The following is a 21,338-nucleotide window of genomic DNA, read 5'->3' as shown; positions in this document are numbered from 1 at the left end:
TTTGGCTATGGGTAGCTTTAATTATGTTGAGACATGTTCCTTCTATGTCTTGTTTGGAGAAATATCAATTTATATCTTCTGCCCATTTTTTTTATTGGGTTGGGTTTTTTTTTGTTATTAAGCAGTATAAACTGTTTGTATATTTTGGAAATTAATCCTTTGTTGGTAGCATTGTTTGCAAATATTTTCTCCCAGTCTGTAGGTTGTCTTGACATTTTGTGATGATAATGTCCTATTTTACATTTTCTTGCTTATCCTTTTATTGTTTATTATGGTTATAATCACTTTTACAATTTTTTCAATTTTTTAAAATCTACATACTAACTTATTTAAGTGATTTTCAATCCTTCTATATATTTGCCTTTCCTATTGTGATTTTTTTTCCCCTTTCCTATAGATTATTCTTTCTTTTCAATTTAGAGAAGAGATTTCAGTACCTCTTTTAGGGTAGGTTTGTTGTTGTTTAGTCGCTAAGTCTTATCTGACTCTTTGCGACCCTGTGGACTGCACCACACCAGGCTTCCCTACCCTTCACTATCTCCTAGAGTTTGTTCAAACTCATGTCCATTGTGTTGATGATGCCATCCAACCATCTCATTCTCTGTCACCCCCTTTTCCTCCTACCCTCAATCTTTCCCAGCATCAGGGTCATTTCCAATGATTTGGCACTTAACATCAGGTGGTCAAAGTATTGGAGCTTCAGCTTCAGCATCAATTTTTCCAATGAATATTCAGGGTCGATTTCCTTTAGAAGTGACTGGTTTGATCTCCTTGCTCTCAAGAGTCTTCTACAGCACCACAATTCAAAATAATCAATTCTTTGGCACTCAGACTTCTTTGTGGTTCAGATCTCACATCTGTACATGACTGGTGGGAAAACCATAGCTTTGACTATATGGACCTTTGTCAGCAAAGTGATGTCTCTGCTTTTTAACATGCCATCTAGGTATGTCATAGCTTTCCTTAAGGGGCAAGAGTCTTTTAATTTCATGGCTGTAGTCACTGTCTGCAGTGATTTGGAGTCCAAGAAAATAAAATCTGTCACTATTTCCATTTTTTCCTCATCAATTTGCCATGAAGTTATGAGATCAGATGCTATGATCTTGGTTTTTTTGATTGTTGGGTTTCAATCCAGTTTTTTCACTTTCCCCTTTCACCCTCATTAAGAGACTCTTTAGTTTCTCTTCACTTTCTGCCATTAGAGTGGTATCATCTGCATATCTGAGGTTATTGATATTTGTCCCAGCAACTTTGATTCCAGCTTGTGATTCATCCAGCCTGGCATTTCTCATGATATACTCTGCATATGTTAAATAAGCAAGATGACAATATAAAGCCTTGACATACTCCTTTCCTAATTTTGAACTACTGCTGAATTCTTTTTGCTTGTCTGAGAAATTTTTTCTCTCTCTTTCTATTCTAAATGATAATCATACTGGGCAGAGTATCCTAGATTTTAAGTTTTTTTTTCCTTTCAGGACTTTGAATATAGCGTGCCACTCATTTCTGGTCTGTAAACTTTCTGCAGAGAAACCAGTTGATAGCCTTTTAGGGGTTCCCTTGTGAACTGACTTTTTGTTTTTCTCTTGCTGCTTTTAGAATCCTCTCTTTATTGTTAACTTTTGTCATTTTAATTACGACATGTCTTGATGTGAGTGTTTGGTTTCACCTTGTTTGGGACTCTGTGCTTCCTGTGCCTGGAGATCTTCTTGCTTTAAGTTTGGGAAGTTTTCAGCCAAATTTTCTTCAAATACCTTTTTGATCCCCTTGTCTCTCTCTCCTGCTTCTGGAACCCCTCTTATATATAGGCTCACATGTTTTATTTTATATTATCCAATAGATCTGTTGCTTTCTTTTCTTCTTCTTCTTTTTCTTTTGTTTCTGTCTGTTGTTCTGATTGGTTGATTTCCATTATTCTACTTTTCAGATCACTTATTTGTTCTTCTGTGTTATTTAATTGGCTACTCATTGCTTCTAGATTGGTTTTCATCTCAGCAATTGGATTCTCTATTTTTGATTAGTTCATCTTTATCATTTCTAATTTCTTGTTTCTGTGATCTGCATTTCTATCAATAATCTTTCTTAACTCACCATTTTTATTATCACCTTTTCTGAACTTGGGAGTCTAGTAGACTGGTGAACTCTGTTTCATTCTTCTTGCAGAGGCTTTTTGTTCTTTTAACTGGGATTAACTCTTCTGCCTTTTCATTTCACTCAACTTTCTCTGTCTCTATGAATTCAGGAAAAATAGCTATCTAATGTAGTCTTGAAGAGGTGTTTTTGTGTGGGGACATTCCTGTTTAGACTGCATCCAGTGTTCTCGGTGTGATGACTGCTTTTGCCATGGACACCTGCGTATGTTTTCTAAGGGTATGCTGGCCATTATCCCTGTGATAGGCGTGTGGTTGGTGTTACAGTGCCCAGAGTCTGTGCAGGTTGTGGAGCAGGGCTTGCTGCTCTGCTCCGTGGCTGTTGCGGTACACTCTATCGGAAGCAAGGCAGACTCCTCAGTTGCTGGAGCAGAAGCCCTGAGTGTCAGCCTCTGTTGCCCTTGAGTGCATGCCCTGCCCCAAAGGAGGTAATTGCTGAAGCAGGTAAGGTCTGTGCAGTCACAGAGGACCTTTGAACTGCCTGTGTAGGTGTCTGCCGTTCTGCTCAGAAGCAACCCCAAGGTCATGTACCTTTCTGTTTTGTTTGTCCCAGATCCAGTGCAAAGCTGTGATGCGGAGTTGCCTGGGTTTGGGGCTTGAGGTATTGTAGCCACTGAAGTTGAGGTGGTTCAGCTGCTGAGATTTGGGCTGCTTCTGTGGCATCTTCTTCCAGGACCTGTCTGCCCTAGATCTAGTGCTAAGCTGCAGTGTGGGGTAGGCAGAGCCAGGACACTCTCACTAGGAGAGCTGCTGCATACTCCTGACTGTGCTGACGGTGGCCCCCACCACTCCACCCAGACCACACTTCAGGCTCTCCTTATTGTCTCTGCATAGCGAGATTGAGTCCTCTTCCAGGGCCTGTCTGCCCAAGATTCAGTGCCTACTGATGGCATCAACATACTTGCTAGTTTCCATTTTTATGTCTTCTCTGTTCCTTGAGTATTTAGAAGTGCATTATTTAGTTCCCCAATAATTTTACAGATTTTCCATTTCTAATGATTTTCCAGATCGCCTTTAAAATTAATTGGTTAATTATTATTACTATTGGCTGCGCTCAGTCTTCATTGCATCACTCGGGCTTTCTCTAGCTGTGGTGAGCGGGGGACACTCTGCTGTGGTGCACAGGCTTCTCATTGTGGCGGCTGCTCTTGTTGCAGCTCACGGGCTCTGGAGTGCAGGCTTAGCAGTTGGGGCACATCGGCCTAGTTGCCCTATGGCGTGTGGACTGTTCCCAGACCAGGGGTCAAAGGATTCCCTACATTGGGAGACGGATCCTTAATCACTGGATCACCAGAGAAGTCCCAGATATCTTTTGCTATTGATCTCTATTTCAGTTTCATACTGGTCAAAGAACATAATTTGTATGACTTGAGTCATACAGTTTTAAAAGTATTGAGACTTACTTTTTAGCAGGATATTGTCTATACTGATAAATGTTCTAAAGAATGTATATTCTGATGTTCAGTGAAGTGTTTCATAAATATTGATCAGGTCCAATTGGCTGATGGTGCTTTTTGTCTTTTTTTTTGGATGTTATTGATTTTATGTCCATCAGTTATTGAGAAAAAGGTGTTAACATTTCCAACTATAATTGTGGATTTGTTGATTTCTCTTTGCAGTCCTCTCTATTTTAGCTTCATGTATTTTGAAGCTCTGTTTTTAGGTGCATAAGCATTTAGGATTGTTACTTCCTCTTGATGAACAGATGTCCATTATGAAATAACCTTTATCCCTGGCATTATTCTTTGCTCAGAAATCTGCTATGTCTGATATAAATATAGCCATGCCAGTACTGGTATTAACATGGTTATTTTTTTATCCTTTTAGTTTTAGTCTATTTGTCTCTTTATATCTAATGTTACATTTTATAAGTAGCATGTAATAGGCTTGCTTTTTTACCTTCTGACAATCTCAGTGTTTTAATTTGGGCCTTTAAACTATTCACATTTAAAGTAATTATTAATGTAGTTGATAATGTCTGTTATTAGTTATTTGTTTTTGATTTGTTACAACTATTCTGTGTTCTCGTTTTCTTTTTTTCTCTGTTTTCTTCGGAATTAATTATTATTATTAATTCCATTTTGTCTCCATTGTTGACTGATTTACTACAACTGTTATTTAGAAGTTCCTTCCAGGTTTACAGGATACATCTCGAGCCTATGGCAGAATACTTTCATGTTATCTTTTACCACTTCTCAAATAGTTAAGAGCCTTGAAATACTATAATTTCATGTCTTCTCCCAGTCATTGTGTTTTTGCTGTCATATATTTTACTTCTACATATGTTGTAAATCCTTAAATTATTAAATGAAATTTAATGATAAGAAAAATATCTTATATATTTACCCCTATGTGTTTTCACTGCTTTTCTTTGCTTTTTATTTCTTTTTATTTGTTTACTTGACAGTTTTTCAGGAGGAGCTCTATAAATTATATTTCCATCCATTATAATTATCCTAGTACCTGAAAAGAACTTCCTTTAATATTTTTTATATTATGGGTCTGCTCGTCATGATTTCTTCTTTCAGTTTTTTAAAACAGTTTTATTGAGATACTTTCCACAAAAATGCATTATTTAAGATCTACAGCTTGATTTTTTTTTATCTTTTGGGTTTTTTTAATTGAGAAATAATTGACAAATAGCATTTTGTAAGCTTACACGATGATGACTTGATACCCATATGTATTGTGAAATAATTATCATAAAAAGATTAGTTAACACATCGTTCACACAATTACCTTTTTTTTCTGGTGAGAACATTTTTTTTTTTAAGATCCACTGTCTTCAAGTATATAGCAATATATTTTTAACTATAGTCACCATGCTATACATAAGATTCCCAGAAATTATTCATCTTGTAACCGAAGTTTGGATTCCCATTACCAATATTGCCCCCCATTTTCCTTAACATCTATTCCCTGGCAAACACTGCTCTAATTTCTGTTTCTATGAGTTCATTTTTTTAAAACTACACATATAAGTGAGACTATACGTGTTTGTCCTTCTCTGATTTATTTCACTAGGCATAAATGTGTTTAATATCCATCTGTGTTATTACAAATGGCAGGTTGTCCTTTTTATTATAGCTGAATAATGCTCCCTTATACATATAGATATGGATTTCCCAGATGGGTCAAGTGGTAAAGAATCTGCCTGCCAATGCATGGTATGCAAGAGATGTGGGTTTGATCCCTGGGTCATGAAGATCAATCCCGTGGAGGAGGAAATGGCAACCCATTCCAATATTCTTGCCTGGAAAATCTTATAGACAGAAGAGCCTGGTGGGTTACAGTCCATGGGATCACAGAGTCAGACATGACTGAGCAACTGAGCACATATATAGATGTGTGTGTGTGTATATACATAAAATATATATATAGAGAGAGACAGAGAGAGAGATACATATACAAACAATTGACCCTTGAACAACATGGGTTCACTTATAGGTGGATTTTTTTCAATTAATACTCTACTACTACATGATTCGTGGTTGGTTGAATCTATGGATGTGAAATCACAGATATGGAGACTTGACTGTAAAGTTATATGCTGACTTTCCACTGTTGTGGGGGTCAACATCCCTAACTCCTGCACTGTTCATGATCAACTGCATTTATAAAACGTATACCATATTCACTTTATCCATTCATCTGTCTATGGACAATTTGTTTGTTACTGTGCCTTATCTATTTGTGAATAATGCTGTAATGAACATGATGTTGCAGATAACTCAGCAAATGGTCATTTTATTTCCTTCAAATAAATACCTAAAGGTGAGATTGCTAGATCATATGGTAGTTCTATTTTTCATTTTTTGAAGAACCTCTATAGTGCTTTCATAGCTTTGCATCAATTTACATTCCCAGCAACAGACCACAAGGTTCCCTTTTCTCTACATCTTTGCCAACACTTATTATTTGTTGTCTCTTTGATAACAGCCATTCTTACAGGTATGAAGTGATATCTCTTTGTTGTTTTGATTTGTGTTTCCCTGGCGATTAGTGATGTTGAGCACATTTTCATGTACCTGTTGACCACTCATACATCTACTTTGGAAAAATGTCTATTCAGGTATTTTTCATTTTTTTAATTGGATTATCTCATTTTTTGCTATTGAGTTGTGTGAGTTCCTTATGTAGTTTTGATATTAACCCCTTATCACACATATGATTTGCAAATATTTTTCCCATTTTGTAGGTTGCCTTTTCATTTTGTTGATTGTTTCCTTTGCTATACAGAAGCTTTTTAGTTTGAAATAATCCTCAGATTCAGTTCAGTTGCTCAGTCATGTCCGACTCTTTGCGACCCATTGGACTGCAGCACGCCAGGCCTCCCTGTCCATCACCAACTCCTGGAGCCTACTCAAACTCATGTCCGTTGAGTCGGTGATGCCATCCAACTGTCTCCTCCTCTGTCATCCCCTTCTCCTCCTGCCTTCAATCTTTCCCAGCATTAGGGCCTTTTCAAATGAGAAGGTTCTTTGCATCAGGTGGCTAAAGTATTGGAGTTTCAGCTTCAGCAACAGTCCTTCCAATGAATATTCAGGACTGATTTCCTTTAGGATTGACTGCTTAGATCTCCTTTCAGTCCAAGGGATTCTCAAGAGTCTTCTCCAACACCACAGTTCAAAAGCATCAATTCTTCAGCATTCAGCTTTCTTTATAGTTCAACTCTCACATTCAAACATGACTACTGGAAAAACCATAGATTTGACTAGATGGACCTTTGTTGGTAAAGTAATGTCTCTGCTTTTTAATGTGCCATCTAGGTTGTTCATAGCTTTTCTTCCAAGGAGCAAGGGTCTTTTAATTTCATGGCTACACTCACCATCTGCAGTGATTTTGGAGCCCAAGATAATAAAGTCTCTCATTGTTTCCATCGTTTCCCCATCTATTTGCCATGAAGTGATGGGACCAGATGCCATGATCTTAGTTTTCTAAATGTTGAGTTTTAAGCCAACTTTTTCACTCTCCTCTTTCACTTTCATCAAGAGACTCTTTAGTTCCTCTTCACTTTCTGCCATAAGAGTGGGGTCATCTGCATATCTGAGGTTATTTGTATTTCTCCCAGCAATCCACTTTTCTGTAATTGCTTTTGTTGCCTGTGCTTTGGTATCTTACCTAAGACATCAAAGAATGTCAGAGTTCTTGACAGTAAGAAATTATTGTCGAGACTGATGTCAAGAAGGTTTTCCCCTATTTTTTCTTATAGAAGTTTTATGGTTTAAAGTCTTATTAAGTCTTTAACCCATTTTGAGTTGACTTTTGTGTATAGTGTGGGATAGAGGTGCAGTTAATTCTTTTGCATGTGGATATCCACTTTTTCAGCATTTTTTGAAGAGACTATCCTTGCTTTTGGCCCTCTTGTTGAACAGCAGTTGACCATAAATATATGGGTTCATTTCTGGGTTCTCTATTCTGTTCCACTGGTCTATATGTCTTTCTTTATTCTAGTACCATATTGTTTTAGTTACTTAAGCTTTATAAAATATAATTTGAAGTCAAGAAGTGTGATATCTCCAGCTTTGTCCTTGCTCCAGGATACTTTGGCTATTTGGAGTCTTTTGTAGTTTCACATAAATTTTAGGATTGTTTTTACAGCTTCTGTTTAAAAATGTCATTGATATTTTGATAGGGACTGCATTGATTTGGTTAGTATGAGCACTTTGACATTACTTCTTCTAATCCATGAACATGGAAGAATATTTTTTCCATTTTCTTGTGTCTTTTTAAATTTCCTTCATCAGTGTTTTATGGTTTTCGGTATATGTCTTTCATTTTTGGGTTAACTTAATACCTAAGTATTTTGTTCTCTCATTGCTAAGGTACATGGGATTTTTTTAATTAATTATTTTAATTGGAGGCTAATTATTTTACAATATTGCTGTGGTTTTTGCCATACATTGACATGAATCAGCCATGGGTGTATGTGTGTCCCCCATCCAGAACCCCCCTCCCACCTCCCTCCACATCCCATCCCTCAGGGTCATCCCAGGACACTGGCCCTGAGTGCCCTGTCTTATGCATTGAACCTGGGCCTGCGATCTATTTCACATATGGTAATATACATGTTTCAATGCTATTCTCTCAAATCATCCCACCCTCACCTTCTCCCATGGAGTTCAGCTCACCTTCTCCACGGAGTTCTTTACATCTGTGTCTCTTTCACTGTCTCATATATAGGGTCATCATTACCATCTTTCTAAATTCCATATATATGCGTTAATATACTGTATTGGTGTTTTCTTTCTGGCTTACTTTGCTCTGTATAATAGGCTCCAGTTTCATCCACCTCATTAAAACTGATTCAAAGCCATTCTTTTTAATAGCTGAGTAATATTCCATTGTGTATATGTACCACAGCTTTCTTATCCATTCATCTGCCAATGGGCATCTAGGTTGCTTCCATGTCCTGGCTATTGTAAACAGTGCTGTGATGAACACTGGGGTACACGTGTCTCTTTCAATTCTGGTTTCCTTGGTGTGTATGCCCAGCAGTGGGATTGCTGGATTGTATGGGAGTTCTTCCAGTTTTTTAAGGAATCTCCACACTGTTTTCCATAGTGACTGTACTAGTTTGCATTCCCACTAACAGTGTAAGAGGGTTCCCTTTCCTCTGCACCCTCTCCAGCATTTATTGTTTGTAGACATTTTTTGATAGCAGTCACTCTGACCGGTGTGAGATGGTACCTCACTGTGGTTTTGATTTTCATTTCTCTGATAATGAGTGATGTTGAGCATCTTTTCATGTGTTTGTTAGCCATCTGTATGTCTTCTTTGGAGAAATGTCTGTTTAATTCTTTGGCCCAAGTAAATGGGATTGTTTTCTTAATTTCCCTTTTGGTTAGTTAGTGTCCAGAATCATCACTGATTTTTGTATGTTGATTTTTATATCCTACAAATTTAATGAATTTGTTTTGTGATGTTCTTAGGGTTTTTTACTTATAAAATCATGTCATCTGCAAACAGAGATGATTTACTTTTTCCTTTATGATTTGACACCTTTTATTTCTTTTTCTTGCCTGAATGCTTTGGGTAAGACTCCCAGTGCTATCTTGAAGAGCAGTGTTGAGAATGGGTGTCCTTGCTTTGTTCTGGATCTTAAAGTAAGTTTTATCTCCTTGATTGTGTTAGCTGAGGTGTTTTCAAATATGACCTTTATTATGCTGAGGTATGTTTCTTCTTTACCTATATTTTGAGTTTTTATAGTGAAAAGATGTTGAATTTTGTCAAAAATTTTTTTTCTGCATCTGACGTAAAAAGTGTGATCATGCGGTCTTCGTCTTTCCTTTTGTTAATGGCAGCTATAAACACAGGTGTCAATCTTCTTGGATAATGTTAGATACATGCATATTGGAGGAACCGAAATGCCAAAGATAAGTTTAGTAAACTTTAGAGTAGCAAAACCCTAGAGGCAGATAAGTAGCATGGAGAACAAGTAGAGAAATTAGAGAAATTCCTCCTACAAGTAGAGAAATAAGAGCTTAAATAATGAAAAATTATCATTTAAAACATAAGAGCTTAAGTAATGGAAAATTATCATTTAAAACATAAAACAAGAAAACATTTAACATTTAAAATATCATTTAAAACATAAAATGGCCATTTGTCTTTTCAATATCTATAAATCAAGACCATGCAAAGGCTATGGACAAAATGTTTAGTATATCACTCTACACTCAGCCCGTCTCACTCAACTTATAAGCAGAGGTTTCAAGTAATTTTCCTACTAAAGAAATAATGGGAGAGCTTACAGGGAAGAAGAAAGATAACTATAAAAGGCTGTGTGAAGGCAGATTAACAGCCCTGGCTCTGTGAATTTCCTTGTATTGTGTGAAGTATTTTTCTGTAACTTTTGGCATTATATCAAAAGGAAGGCAAATGAAATTACTAGCCCTGATATGGACAATAGTATTTTTTCTTTCAGACAAGCTAATCTATTCTACTTATATACATAAAATAAAAATTTAGCATCACTGAATAAACATTTCACTTGGATAATAGAACATTTTTGAAAAGCAACTATACATATCCAAATACATACAGACACCAAAGGGATAACTGAGATATCCTAGGGTCTCATCTGTTTAAAAGAAAAACTCAACCTACTGCTCATCGTCCCAGGCAGAAAAGGCAAGTATGAGAAACAAAAAGGAATTCTGTCAAGAAATGAAAACATCCCACAGAGAATTCAATAGCACTAGAATGAGGATGACATTGAGAAATTCAAGGGCTATCAAAGCACCGTAAAAATGTTATATATACAACTTAGTAAGAACCATCATGCTAATGCAAAAGAAAAGAACTGGTATATAAATTGCTCACAAATGAACCTCTACAAAATAGGCATCCTTGTACAATGTAGTATGCGTATACAATGAGACTGCTGAAAGCAGTTTGTTAGTGTAGATTAAGATTTCATAGATCTTAATTTATTCTCATTTATTCTCACATAAATCATCCTTTATTCTCACAAGCCCTGTTCTAGGAGAGGGAACTCAGAGTGATAGCCTGACATTTGGAGCCACTTTTCTCCTCAAAACAATTGTTGATTTGAAAGCAGCAGCTAAGAGGCTGAGAATTTAATCAGATTTTGGCAGTCTCACTAGCTTTCCTGGTGGTTCAGCAGTAAAGAGTTTACCTGCAATGCAGGAGACGCAGGTTCAATCCCTGGGTTCGGAAGATCCCCTGGAAAAGGAAATGTCTACCCACTCCAGTATTCTTGCCTGGGAAAACCCAGAGACAGAGGAATCTGGCAGGCTACAGTCCCTGGGGTCGCAAGAGTTGGACACAACTTAGTGACTAACTTACCACCACCAAGAGGCTGAGGATTTAATCAGAGACTTTGGCAGTCTCACAAGACTGGATGAATTAAAAACTGAATTTCAGGGCCCGTCAAGAAGCAGGCTCATCCCAGATTTTCAGTTATAACTTCAAAAGTACATCCAATAGTAAGGTTATATTCAAAAGACATGGCTGACCACCTGAAGAAGTGCAGTTCCAATGTTGTAGAGAAGCGGGAAGAAGCGATCCCACTGCCACGTTATGTGTGTGACACGAGAACTCACTAAAGAAGGACGTTCACTTCACTCAGTGAAACCTGTCCTTAAAACTCTAATTCCACCTGCACATACATGCAAGCACCTAGTGTAAATTCTTTGTAATATGTGACTTTTTATTAATGCATTAAAGATTACAACTAGCTAAATTTATTGTCACTATGTATATAATGTTTTGAAGTGACATATATTTTTATAAAGTACTATTTGTTTGGGGAAAAGTTGCCTTAATGTTTGAAATGTGTGAATTTTTTGGAACTTACTGGACAGAATGATTTAACTTTTAGCTACATTATTTTCAGATTTAGTATTTTTTAATGGTGGCATATTTTGGTTCTTAAATTTTTTGCTGCTTAAACTAATAAGACCCTGACCAAACAATATACTCCTCATATCCATGGGTTACAACCCATGCATTCAAAAAGTTAAACTTTGATTCTAATTTTTATATCATAGACTCTTCAGATAAAACATTCAATTGCTGAAGCACTGCATAAGAACACTATAAAGTTTTTATTTTCTAATGTTCCTCTTACATAATTGCTGATATGTAGATGATCTCTAATGTATACATAATATTTAAATTATGAGTAATGTTGATAATGCCATTTATCATGTTTTAAAAATAGTACACAAAAATGTTGTCACCTTATGTATTTACACCTTTCACACAGAGAGTGACCATATTCAGCCTGTTTGGTTAAATGCCACATCCAAAGACTCATGGCAGTATGTTACATCACAGATTAAAGCAAAATCAAACAAAAAAAAGCCCACCCTAATTTAGTTTAATTTGAAACTGTGTATAGTATTATATATTTGCTAGGAATTTGATATTTGGAGAGAAGAAAGTATAGCTGACCCTTCATATGGAAAATATTTGAAAAAAATTCCATGAAATTCCAAAAATCAAAACTTGAATTTGCTGTTCATCTTCAACTATTTATGTAGCGCTTACATTATATTTGGACTTCTCTGGTGGCTTAGACAGTAAAGAGTCTGCCTGCAATGCAAGAGATGCGGGTTTGATCCCTGGGTGAGGAAGATCCCCTGGAGAAGAAAATAGCAATCCACTCCAGAATTCTTGCCTGGAGAATTCCATGGACAGAGGAACCTGGCAGGCTACAGTCCGTGGGGTCACAAAGAATTGGACTGAGCGACTAACATTACTGCTAATTTGGGCCAACGCTTAGTGTCAAATTATTTTACACCCTGATTGGGTTAAAGCAATTTCCCCCCAATGTCGATGGCTGCCAGAAGCTAAAGTAAATCCTCTGTGGACTGAGAAAACATTATACATAGCTTTATATTACCTCTGCAAAGTTCAATGTATTATATTGATACTAGGCACTAAGTCAAACATAACAAGATATACAAGTGGTAAAACTTGACCCAAAGTTAAGATTAAAAATGAACAGAAAAAAACAGGCCTAGGTGATCCAGATACTATGGTTATCTGATAGGGATTTTTAAATAACATTGACTAAAATAGTCAAGAAATTAAGTGGCAAGATAGACATTTGTAGCATAGAATTGGAAACTAAAATTAAAGAATCAATAGGAAATTCTAGAAATAAAATAAATCCAATAACAAATTACTATTTTAAAAGTATATGAGTTTAACCATATATTTGATGCAACAGAAATATTGAACTGAAACATTCTCAGAAAAAAACATCCAGACTGAATTATAGAGAACAAAGAGATTAGGGGAAAAAAACAGAAAAAATAAAACCAAGCATAACAAGTTAGGCCAACACTTTAAAAAATCTAAATTCTTGCAATTGAAGTCATTAAGGAGAGATTGAGGTAGAATAGTACTGGTGGAAGTACAGCAGAGAATTTGCCCTGAAATGAAAAGCATCAAGCCACAGATATAAGCAGCACTGCCTACTCCTAGCAAGAGAAAAGATGGGGGGGGAGGGTGGCAGTGGGGGGTAGATTAACCCTAGGTATATTGTATAAAAACTTCTCAGAAGAAGTAAGGAAAATCTTAGAGAGTCAGAGGAAAAGGACCCTTATCTTCAAAGGAGTAACAAAAAAAGTTGATTGTTGGTTTATCAACAGAAAAATACAAAACAGAAGACACTAAAATAAATCTCTAGTGAGGGTTTTGGGACCAAAACTTGCAAGCCTTAGCACAATGATTTTAAAATTCGTAAGTGTATGTTAGTTTTCTTTTGCTGTCATAACAAATTATTACCAACATAGCAACTTAACGTGGATAATACACAATTATTACCACACAGCTCTTCTGAAAATGTGTGTATACTTAAACACTGTGCTATAAATCAATCATAAAAATAGAAAACATCTCTATTGAAATGGACAAAATTTTATGAAAAGACAATTTTCAGAAGAAAACTGAGTAGCCAATAAGTAGCTTATTCAACTGAATTCAATTGATTTCCATCAGGGGAAATCAATTTAAAATAATAATGAGATATTTTGTGCCCATGATACTGAAAGTATTAAGAAATCTGAAAATTTTAAGTGTTGGGGAACAAGAAGAGGGAATAGACACGCATAGGCAATGGGTAAGCATGCAATGACATAAATTATTACAAGTCTTGTGAGAAATTCTTGGGGTTACGGTTTAAGCAAAATAGGAAATAAGGAAAAAAGAAATTAAAGAGGCTAATAGATTACTTAGGACCTTATTTCCATGCTGTAACACTGGTGTTTTCCCTAGAAAGAAATGGTCAGACTTTGAAGGATTTATTCTTGTACAAAGATTGCTCTGGAAACAAAATGTGAATGGTTAGGAGGGATGGGAGCAAGACTGGAGAAACCAGTTAGGACGTCATTACAATATGACACAGCAAGTGATGAGAACATAATAAGGACAGCAGCAGTGAGGATGGAAAAAAGGAAATATATAGAGAAGATACTAAAGAATAATACTAACAGAATGTTGTCACAGATAAGGCAAGGAGGATAAGAGACCAGGGGAGTAATAGAAGTCTCAGGCATGGCCAATGGGATGAATAATGATGAAACTCACTGGATTAGGGTTCCTACTTTTCTAAAATGATGAGTTCAGTCTGGGGCATGTTGGTTCAGAGGTTCCTTTGGTGTCTTCTCTTCTTTGGGGTCAATTGTTTCTGTGGATATGAAGCTCAGCAGAAGATTTAGATTTAGCAGTCATCAGTGTGTTACCATTACTGAAAGCCCTGTTCATGGGTGATATCTCTTGTATAGGGTGTGATGGAATAAGAGGATCAGATGTTAACCAGGGGTTAACATCTGAGAGATGGGTGAAGGAAGAGAAATCTGAAAAAGAGACTAAAAAGGAACAACCAGGCAGGTAGAAGGAAAATAGTGACCTTGGGGAAACATGGCGAATAGAGACAATCTGGCAGAGGCAAATAGCACAGAGACATTAAGACAGAGATTGAGTTGGTGGGAATGTAAATTTAACCACCATAGGAAACAGTGTGGAAGTCCCTCAAAAAATTAAAAACAGAACTATCATATAATCCAACGGTTCCCCTTTTGTATATTTATCCAAAGAAAGCAAAACCTCTAATTCAAGAAGGTATATGCACCACCATGTTCATTGCAGCATTGTTTACAATAGCCAGGATACTAGAAACAACTTAAGTCTCCGTCAATGGATGAGTAAATAAATGAGTGAATAAAATGAATCAGTAGTAGTAGTAGTAAATAAAATAAATGAAATGAATGAGTAAATAAAATGTGGTATAAATATAAAATGCAATATTATTCAGCTATTAAAAAATTAAATTTTGCCATTTGCAACAACATGGATGGGTCTTGTGGGCATTATGCTAAGTAGAATAAGCCAGAGAAAGACAAATACCATATGATCTCACTTACCAATGAAACCTAAAAAAAAAAAAGAACTGATAGATACAGAGAATAGATGGGTTGCCAAAAGCAGGAGTAGGGGGTGACAAAATGGGGAAAGGAGGGCCACAAATTTCCATTCATAAAACAAGTCATGGGAATATAATGTACAGCATGGTGACAATAGTCAATATTCAGTAACACTGTATTGTATCAAAAGTTTTTAAGAGAGTAGATCTTAAAAGTTTTCATCACAAGAAACAGAATTGTAGCTATATATGATGATCAACATTAACTAGACTTATCATGATCATTTTGCTTCATGTACAAATATTGCATCATGTTGTATACCCAAAACTAATATAATGTTATATGTGAATTATACCTCAATTTTAAAAAAGACAGACTGAAAAGTTACCACTTAGTTCACCAACTGAGAAGGCATTGATCATCTTGTTCTAAGGCAGAAATACACTGTTGTGGGTTGAGGAAGTGAATAAGAGATGAATTCGTGACGTCGTCTTTCCTAAAGCTGGGTTGTGATGGCAGTGTGAAGTGGAAGAGGATGGTGAGAATTGTGTTTTTCTGCGTTGAATGGTGTAGCACTTGGCAGATATGTACATATTTGGGGGGAGAGAGCCAGTTTGAGGGAGAGGTTAGTGTCAAAGGAAGAGAAGGAATGGGACGGAAACACCAAAGCAGCCGGAGGAGACAGCAAGCCAAGTTTCACTTCCGATGGAGAAGGGTCCCTCCTGCACTGAAGAGGTGGCTGGGAGGAAGCGGTCACTGTGGGCAGGAGTGAACCTGTTTCTAAGGGGAAAGCGGGAAAACACACTTCTCTCTGACGGCCCTATCTTCTTAGATCATTTTCTGACAGTAAAGCTGGAGACAAGAGGCCGGGATTTGAACGTTGTTGAAGGAATGACAGAATGAGTGGCTCAGTTCACGATCACAATTTGCTGCCAGTGACTAAGGAGCCAGGTGTGGTTGGAGACCACTGATTCATCTGGTGTCAGCGTCTGTGCTCTGTGTGTGTCTGTGTGAGTGTGTGTGTTCCAACAGCACTCAACCACCACGTTGTATGCAAGATTTGAAAATTTTGAATGATTTGACCAAACCTCTCTGAGAATGTACTAGCTGAAAAAGAAGAACGGGCACTAACATTTATTGAATGACCTTAGACATGGTAATTGATGTCTCTAAATCTGTTTGCTTATCTATGTGCGTGCATGCTAAGTCACTTCAGTCATGTCCGACTTTTTTCAACCCTTTGGACTATATAGCCCACCAGGCTCCCCTGTCCATGGGATTCTCCAGGCAAGAATACTGGAGTGGGTTGCCATTTCCTCCTCCAGAGAATCTTCCCAACCAATGGATTGAACCCACGTCTCTTATATGTCTCCTGCATTGGCAGGCAGGTTCTTTACCACTAATGCCGCCTGGGAAGTCCCTTCCTTATCCATAAAGTGGCATTAAAAATAGCACCTGTCTCACTGGGTTGTTGTGAGAATTAAATGAGATTGCAGTATTTCTCAAATTTTTGACAGTCATCTTCAATAAGAAATATGTAGCCTTATTGTGACAATTAAATGAGTAAGTACCAGTCCACAATACCTTCACCAAAATACTTGGAGACTTACATGTTTCCAAAGTCAGAATTTGGAGGACTTTAAGAAAGTAATATAGTGACTAGAACACATATGACATAACCCCCCAAGAGGGCTGAGAGAAATATCCAAAATCAAGCAGTAATCTTTCCACAGTCAAACTGATGAGCAGTCACACAAACCATGAATGAAGACTATAACTAACCTTGCCTCAGTTTCAGATCAGATTCTGCCATTAAAGGAATTCAGTCAAATTTTGCTTTAAATATTTTTTTGGCTTTTTTTTTTTTGAAGAAAGCTTTTGGTTTTTCAGATAGCTTTGGATTTTGGAATTATGGGAATGAAATTATAGCTATATAGAAATATAATATTTTAAAAGTCCCTGGAATGTCATAAGTATGGTTCATATTATTGGTTTCATTTTAAAAATGATGACCCTCACCCACCAAAGGAAATTCATGATGTACTAATAGGCTGTGACCCACACTTTTGAAAAATGCTTATATAAAAATGGTTAGCCTGGTCCCTGGTACATGCTAAGATCTCAACATGTATTAGAAAAAATACCATCTTATATTTATATATTGTTTTAAGTTTACAGAATTCTTTTAAGCACATAGTTGCTATTCATGTTCACAGTAACTTTATCAGAAATAAAATAGTTTAACTTTCCTCTTGACCTACCTGAGAGTTTTATGTCTCAGTGGTTTTGTGAAGAACAGTAAGAAATTTAAATAATAATAATTACACCTCCCTATGGCATCTTTGGACTTCGTAGGTAGCGCTAATGATCAAGAACCTATCTGCCAATGAAGGAGACTTAATGAGATGCAGGTTCGATCCCTGGGTCAGGAAGATCTCCTGGAGGAGGACATGGCAACCCACTTCAGTATTCTTGCCTGGAGAGTCCCATGGACAGAGAAGCCTGGCGGGCTACAGTCCATAGCATCACATAGTCAGGCATGACTGACACAACTTAGCATGGTACAGCATGACATCTTTAGGGCTTCCCTGGTGGTCCAGTGGTTAAGAATCTGCCTTGCAATGCAGGAGACACAGGTTCGACCCTGGGTCAGGAAGATCCTTTGGAGAAGGAAATAGCAACCCACTCTAGTATTCTTGCCTGAAAAATCCCATGGACAAAGATGGTGGGACAGAAGAATCCCATGGGCTACATCCATCCATGTCCAGAAAGAGTTGGACACGACTTAGCAACTAAACACCAACAGTGCCATCTTTACCTTGATACCTGAAGTAGTTTTTAAACTTTTCTTTAAGTATTTTATGTAAAAATGATTCTTTTCCACAGATAAACGTGGAGAACTAAGAAATCACACCATTTGCTTAGGGCACTGAATACACTATTTCTACATGGAATTTGTCCAACAGAATACACCGCTCAGCAACAACTTCCAAAGCATATTTATTTTTCTGTCCTTAAAGTGAGCTCAAGACCCGCTCCTCTGAATGCAATTTATAATCTTTGCATTTCATTTGCTAGTGCTCTTGGAGACATTAAAATAGCTGAGGTGAATGTCAAGGGTTTATTCGTGAAGCTCATTAACTCTTCCCCTGACAAAGAGCTGGAAATTGGAAATCATACGCTCCGACAAAATGTGGATGGACGAGCAGTCTCTCTCTACCGATTCCTTCCTGATATCATAATGCAGGCCAATTCCACAGTAACAGTGAGTATAATATATAAATACTATGAACTAGAATTGTGCAGGAAAAACTTCATATCCCCAGTCAGACTGTGGCTTAGCACTGGTGGTTTCTTTGATCTCTCTGTTAACTATGACTTTTGGGTTGTTTTTAGTTAATTGTGTCACTTTGTCCATCTCTGAAAATAAATTCTCATAATTAAATTTCTGTAGCTTTCTTCAATTTGGTGTGCAATACTTTGTATTTTTATGCTGTAACTATCAAAATGAAATATCTAAGTTCTTAAAACTAAGCAGCATAGTCTTTAAAAGAAAGGAAAGAGAAGGTTTGCTTAGGTGATGCTAAAGAGCTCCTCCCTCTTTCTCAGGCATCCCTCTAAACTACATACACTAGCTTTGCAGTTATACAACTTGACATTACAGATTATTGTTGTTGTTCAGTCTTAAGTCATGTCTGACTCTTTGTGACCCCATGGACTGCAGCACACCAGGCCTCCCTGCCCCTCACTATTTCCCGGAGTTCGCCCAAGTTTGTGTCCATTGAATCAGTGATGCCATCCAACCATCTCATTCTCTGCCAGCCCCTTTTCCTTTCGCCTTCAGTCTTCCCCCAGCATCAGGGTCTTTTTCAATGAGTCGGCTCTTCGCATCAGGTGGCCAAAGTATTGGAAATTCAGCTTCAGCATCACTCTTTCCAACAAGTACTCAGGGCTGATTTCCCTTAGAATTGACTGATTTGGATGTCAGTATATTTTAAAGACCTCTGAGACTTCCCTGGAGGTCTAGTAGTTAAGACTTCACCTTCCGATGCAGGGGGTGTGGGTTCAATCCCTCATCGGGAAGCTAAGATCCCACGTACCTTGAAGCCAAAAAACCAAAACATGAAACAGAAGCAACATCATGCCAAATTCAATAAAGATTTTTTTTAATCCTAAAAAAAAAAAGGCTCACCTGTTTAAAAGATGTGTTGCAATAACTCTTACAGTTATAAAACTACATTGAACTCCACTGGCAATTGTCATTAACAAAATCTTTTCTTACAGGTCTGGACAGCAGCATCTGAAGTAAAGCATCAGTCGCCATCTGATTTTCTTTGGAAGGAACAAGACAGGTTTAACACAGCACCAAACTGTACAACAATCCTGTGCAAACCTAATGGTGAAGTCAGTGTCCAGTCCTTAATCATAGTTTTTAATAAGAACGGATAGCTCTGCTTGTGTCCCCCTTTCCCCTCTTAGCTCGCTCAATGAGTTTTTCATCCTTAAAAGCTTGGAAAGAACCATCACTAACTGTCATAACATGCCAGGCAAATCAGTAGCAGCCTCTCTTCAGTGCCAAAGAGGTGCTTATAGTTTGGCAAAGATAATTTTGATATCCTGTATTTCTAGAAGCAACTTCAAGTTTCAGAATCAAGCATGGATTTTATTTATGACATTTAGCCTTCTCCTGAAGAGAAGGATGAGAAAGGAAGGAACTACATGTGGGCTTTTTTCTATTAGTTTCTTCATTTCTCAATTGCTTGTTGAGCCCTGGGAATAGGGCTGTGATAAGTGTGATAAATGTTGGGAATATAATACAGGTCAAGATTCCTATTCTCAGAGGACTATAGGCTCTAACTTGTAGAGACTATATACTTTATTCGGGCTTCCCAGGTGGCGCTATTGGTAAACGATCTGCCTGACAATGCAGGAGACGCAAGAGATGCTAATTCAGTCCCTGGGTGGAGAAGATCTGCTGGAGGAGGAAATGGCAACCCACTCCCAGTATTCTTGCTTGGAAAATCCCATGGGCACAGAAGACCACTGGGTAGCAAGGAGTTGGTCATGCCTGAGTGACTAAGCCCACACACATTATACTTTATTCACTGTAAAATTAAGTCTACTAGAAATAACTCTTATGATTTAGGAGGGAGGGGATATATGTATACCTATGGCTGATTCATGTTGAGGTTTGACAGAAAGCAAAATTCTGTAAAGCAATTATCCTTCAATTAAAAAATAAAAAAAAGAGAAATAACTCTGTATAACTCATTACCAATATTCTGCAATTTTATACTTTCACTCTGCCTTTTTTGGTATAATATTAGCCTAAATATATACCCCAAAACATGCCAGTAAAGTATAAAGGTATCCTTTTTCAGAACAAAAAATTTACTCCTTTCTCAAAGCCATTCTTTAGATTTTTTAATCTCTACCTTTTCTTACCCCAAGCCTAAGTTACTATGTCCTATAATTACTAGTTCACACAATATATTGATCAAAGTCTATTTCTGAGTTTCTTTTTTTTTTTTTTTTTTTTTTAAATTTTTATTATTATTATTATTTTTTTTTCCAGTGGGTTTTGTCATACATTGATATGAATCAGCCATGGATTTACATGTATTCCCAATCCCGATCCCCCCTCCCACCTCCCTCTCCACCCGATTCCTCTGGGTCTTCCCAGTACACCAGGCCGGAGCACTTGTCTCGTGCATCCCACCTGGGCTGGTGATCTGTTTCACCATAGATAGTATACATGCTGTTCTTTTGAAATATCCCACCCTCACATTCTCCCACAAAGTTCAAAAGTCTGTTCTGTATTTCTGTGTCTCTTTTTCTGTTCTGCATATAGGGTTATCGTTATCACCTTTCTAAATTCCATATACATGTGTCAGTATGCTGTAATGTTCTTTATCTTTCTGGCTTACTTCACTCTGTATAATGGGCTCCAGCTTCATCCATCTCATTAGGACTGGTTCGAATGAATTCTTTTTAATGGCTGAGTAATATTCCATGGTGTATATGTACCACAGCTTCCTTATCCATTCATCTGCTGATGGGCATCTAGGTTGCTTCCATGTCCTGGCTATTATAAACAGTGCTGCGATGAACATTGGGGTGCACGTGTCTCTTTCAGATCTGGTTTCCTCAGTGTGTATGCCCAGAAGTGGGATTGCTGGGTCATATGGCAGTTCTATGTCCAGTTTTTTAAGAAATCTCCACACTGTTTTCCATAGCGGCTGTACTAGTTTGCATTCCCACCAACAGTGTAAGAGGGTTCCCTTTTCTC

The 21,338-nt window shown here is 37.3% G+C and overlaps 1 protein-coding gene across 3 annotated transcripts in view; it reads left to right on the top strand.

Annotated features, from left to right (window-relative positions):
• The window catches only part of LMNTD1 (lamin tail domain containing 1), a 483,367-nt gene that overhangs the window by 429,543 nt on the left and 32,486 nt on the right, over positions 1 to 21,338 (top strand). For all 3 annotated transcript variants that reach the window (XM_061125156.1, XM_061125157.1, XM_061125158.1), the window contains 2 exons: positions 18,128 to 18,314; positions 19,334 to 19,453. In XM_061125156.1, coding sequence (XP_060981139.1) covers positions 18,128 to 18,314; positions 19,334 to 19,453 — 307 coding nt within the window. The remainder of the gene's footprint in view (positions 1 to 18,127; positions 18,315 to 19,333; positions 19,454 to 21,338) is intronic.

Source organism: Dama dama, chromosome 22, assembly GCF_033118175.1.
Source record: "Dama dama isolate Ldn47 chromosome 22, ASM3311817v1, whole genome shotgun sequence".
Taxonomy (NCBI): domain Eukaryota; kingdom Metazoa; phylum Chordata; class Mammalia; order Artiodactyla; family Cervidae; genus Dama; species Dama dama.
This window is presented reverse-complemented; position numbering and strand designations above follow the sequence as displayed.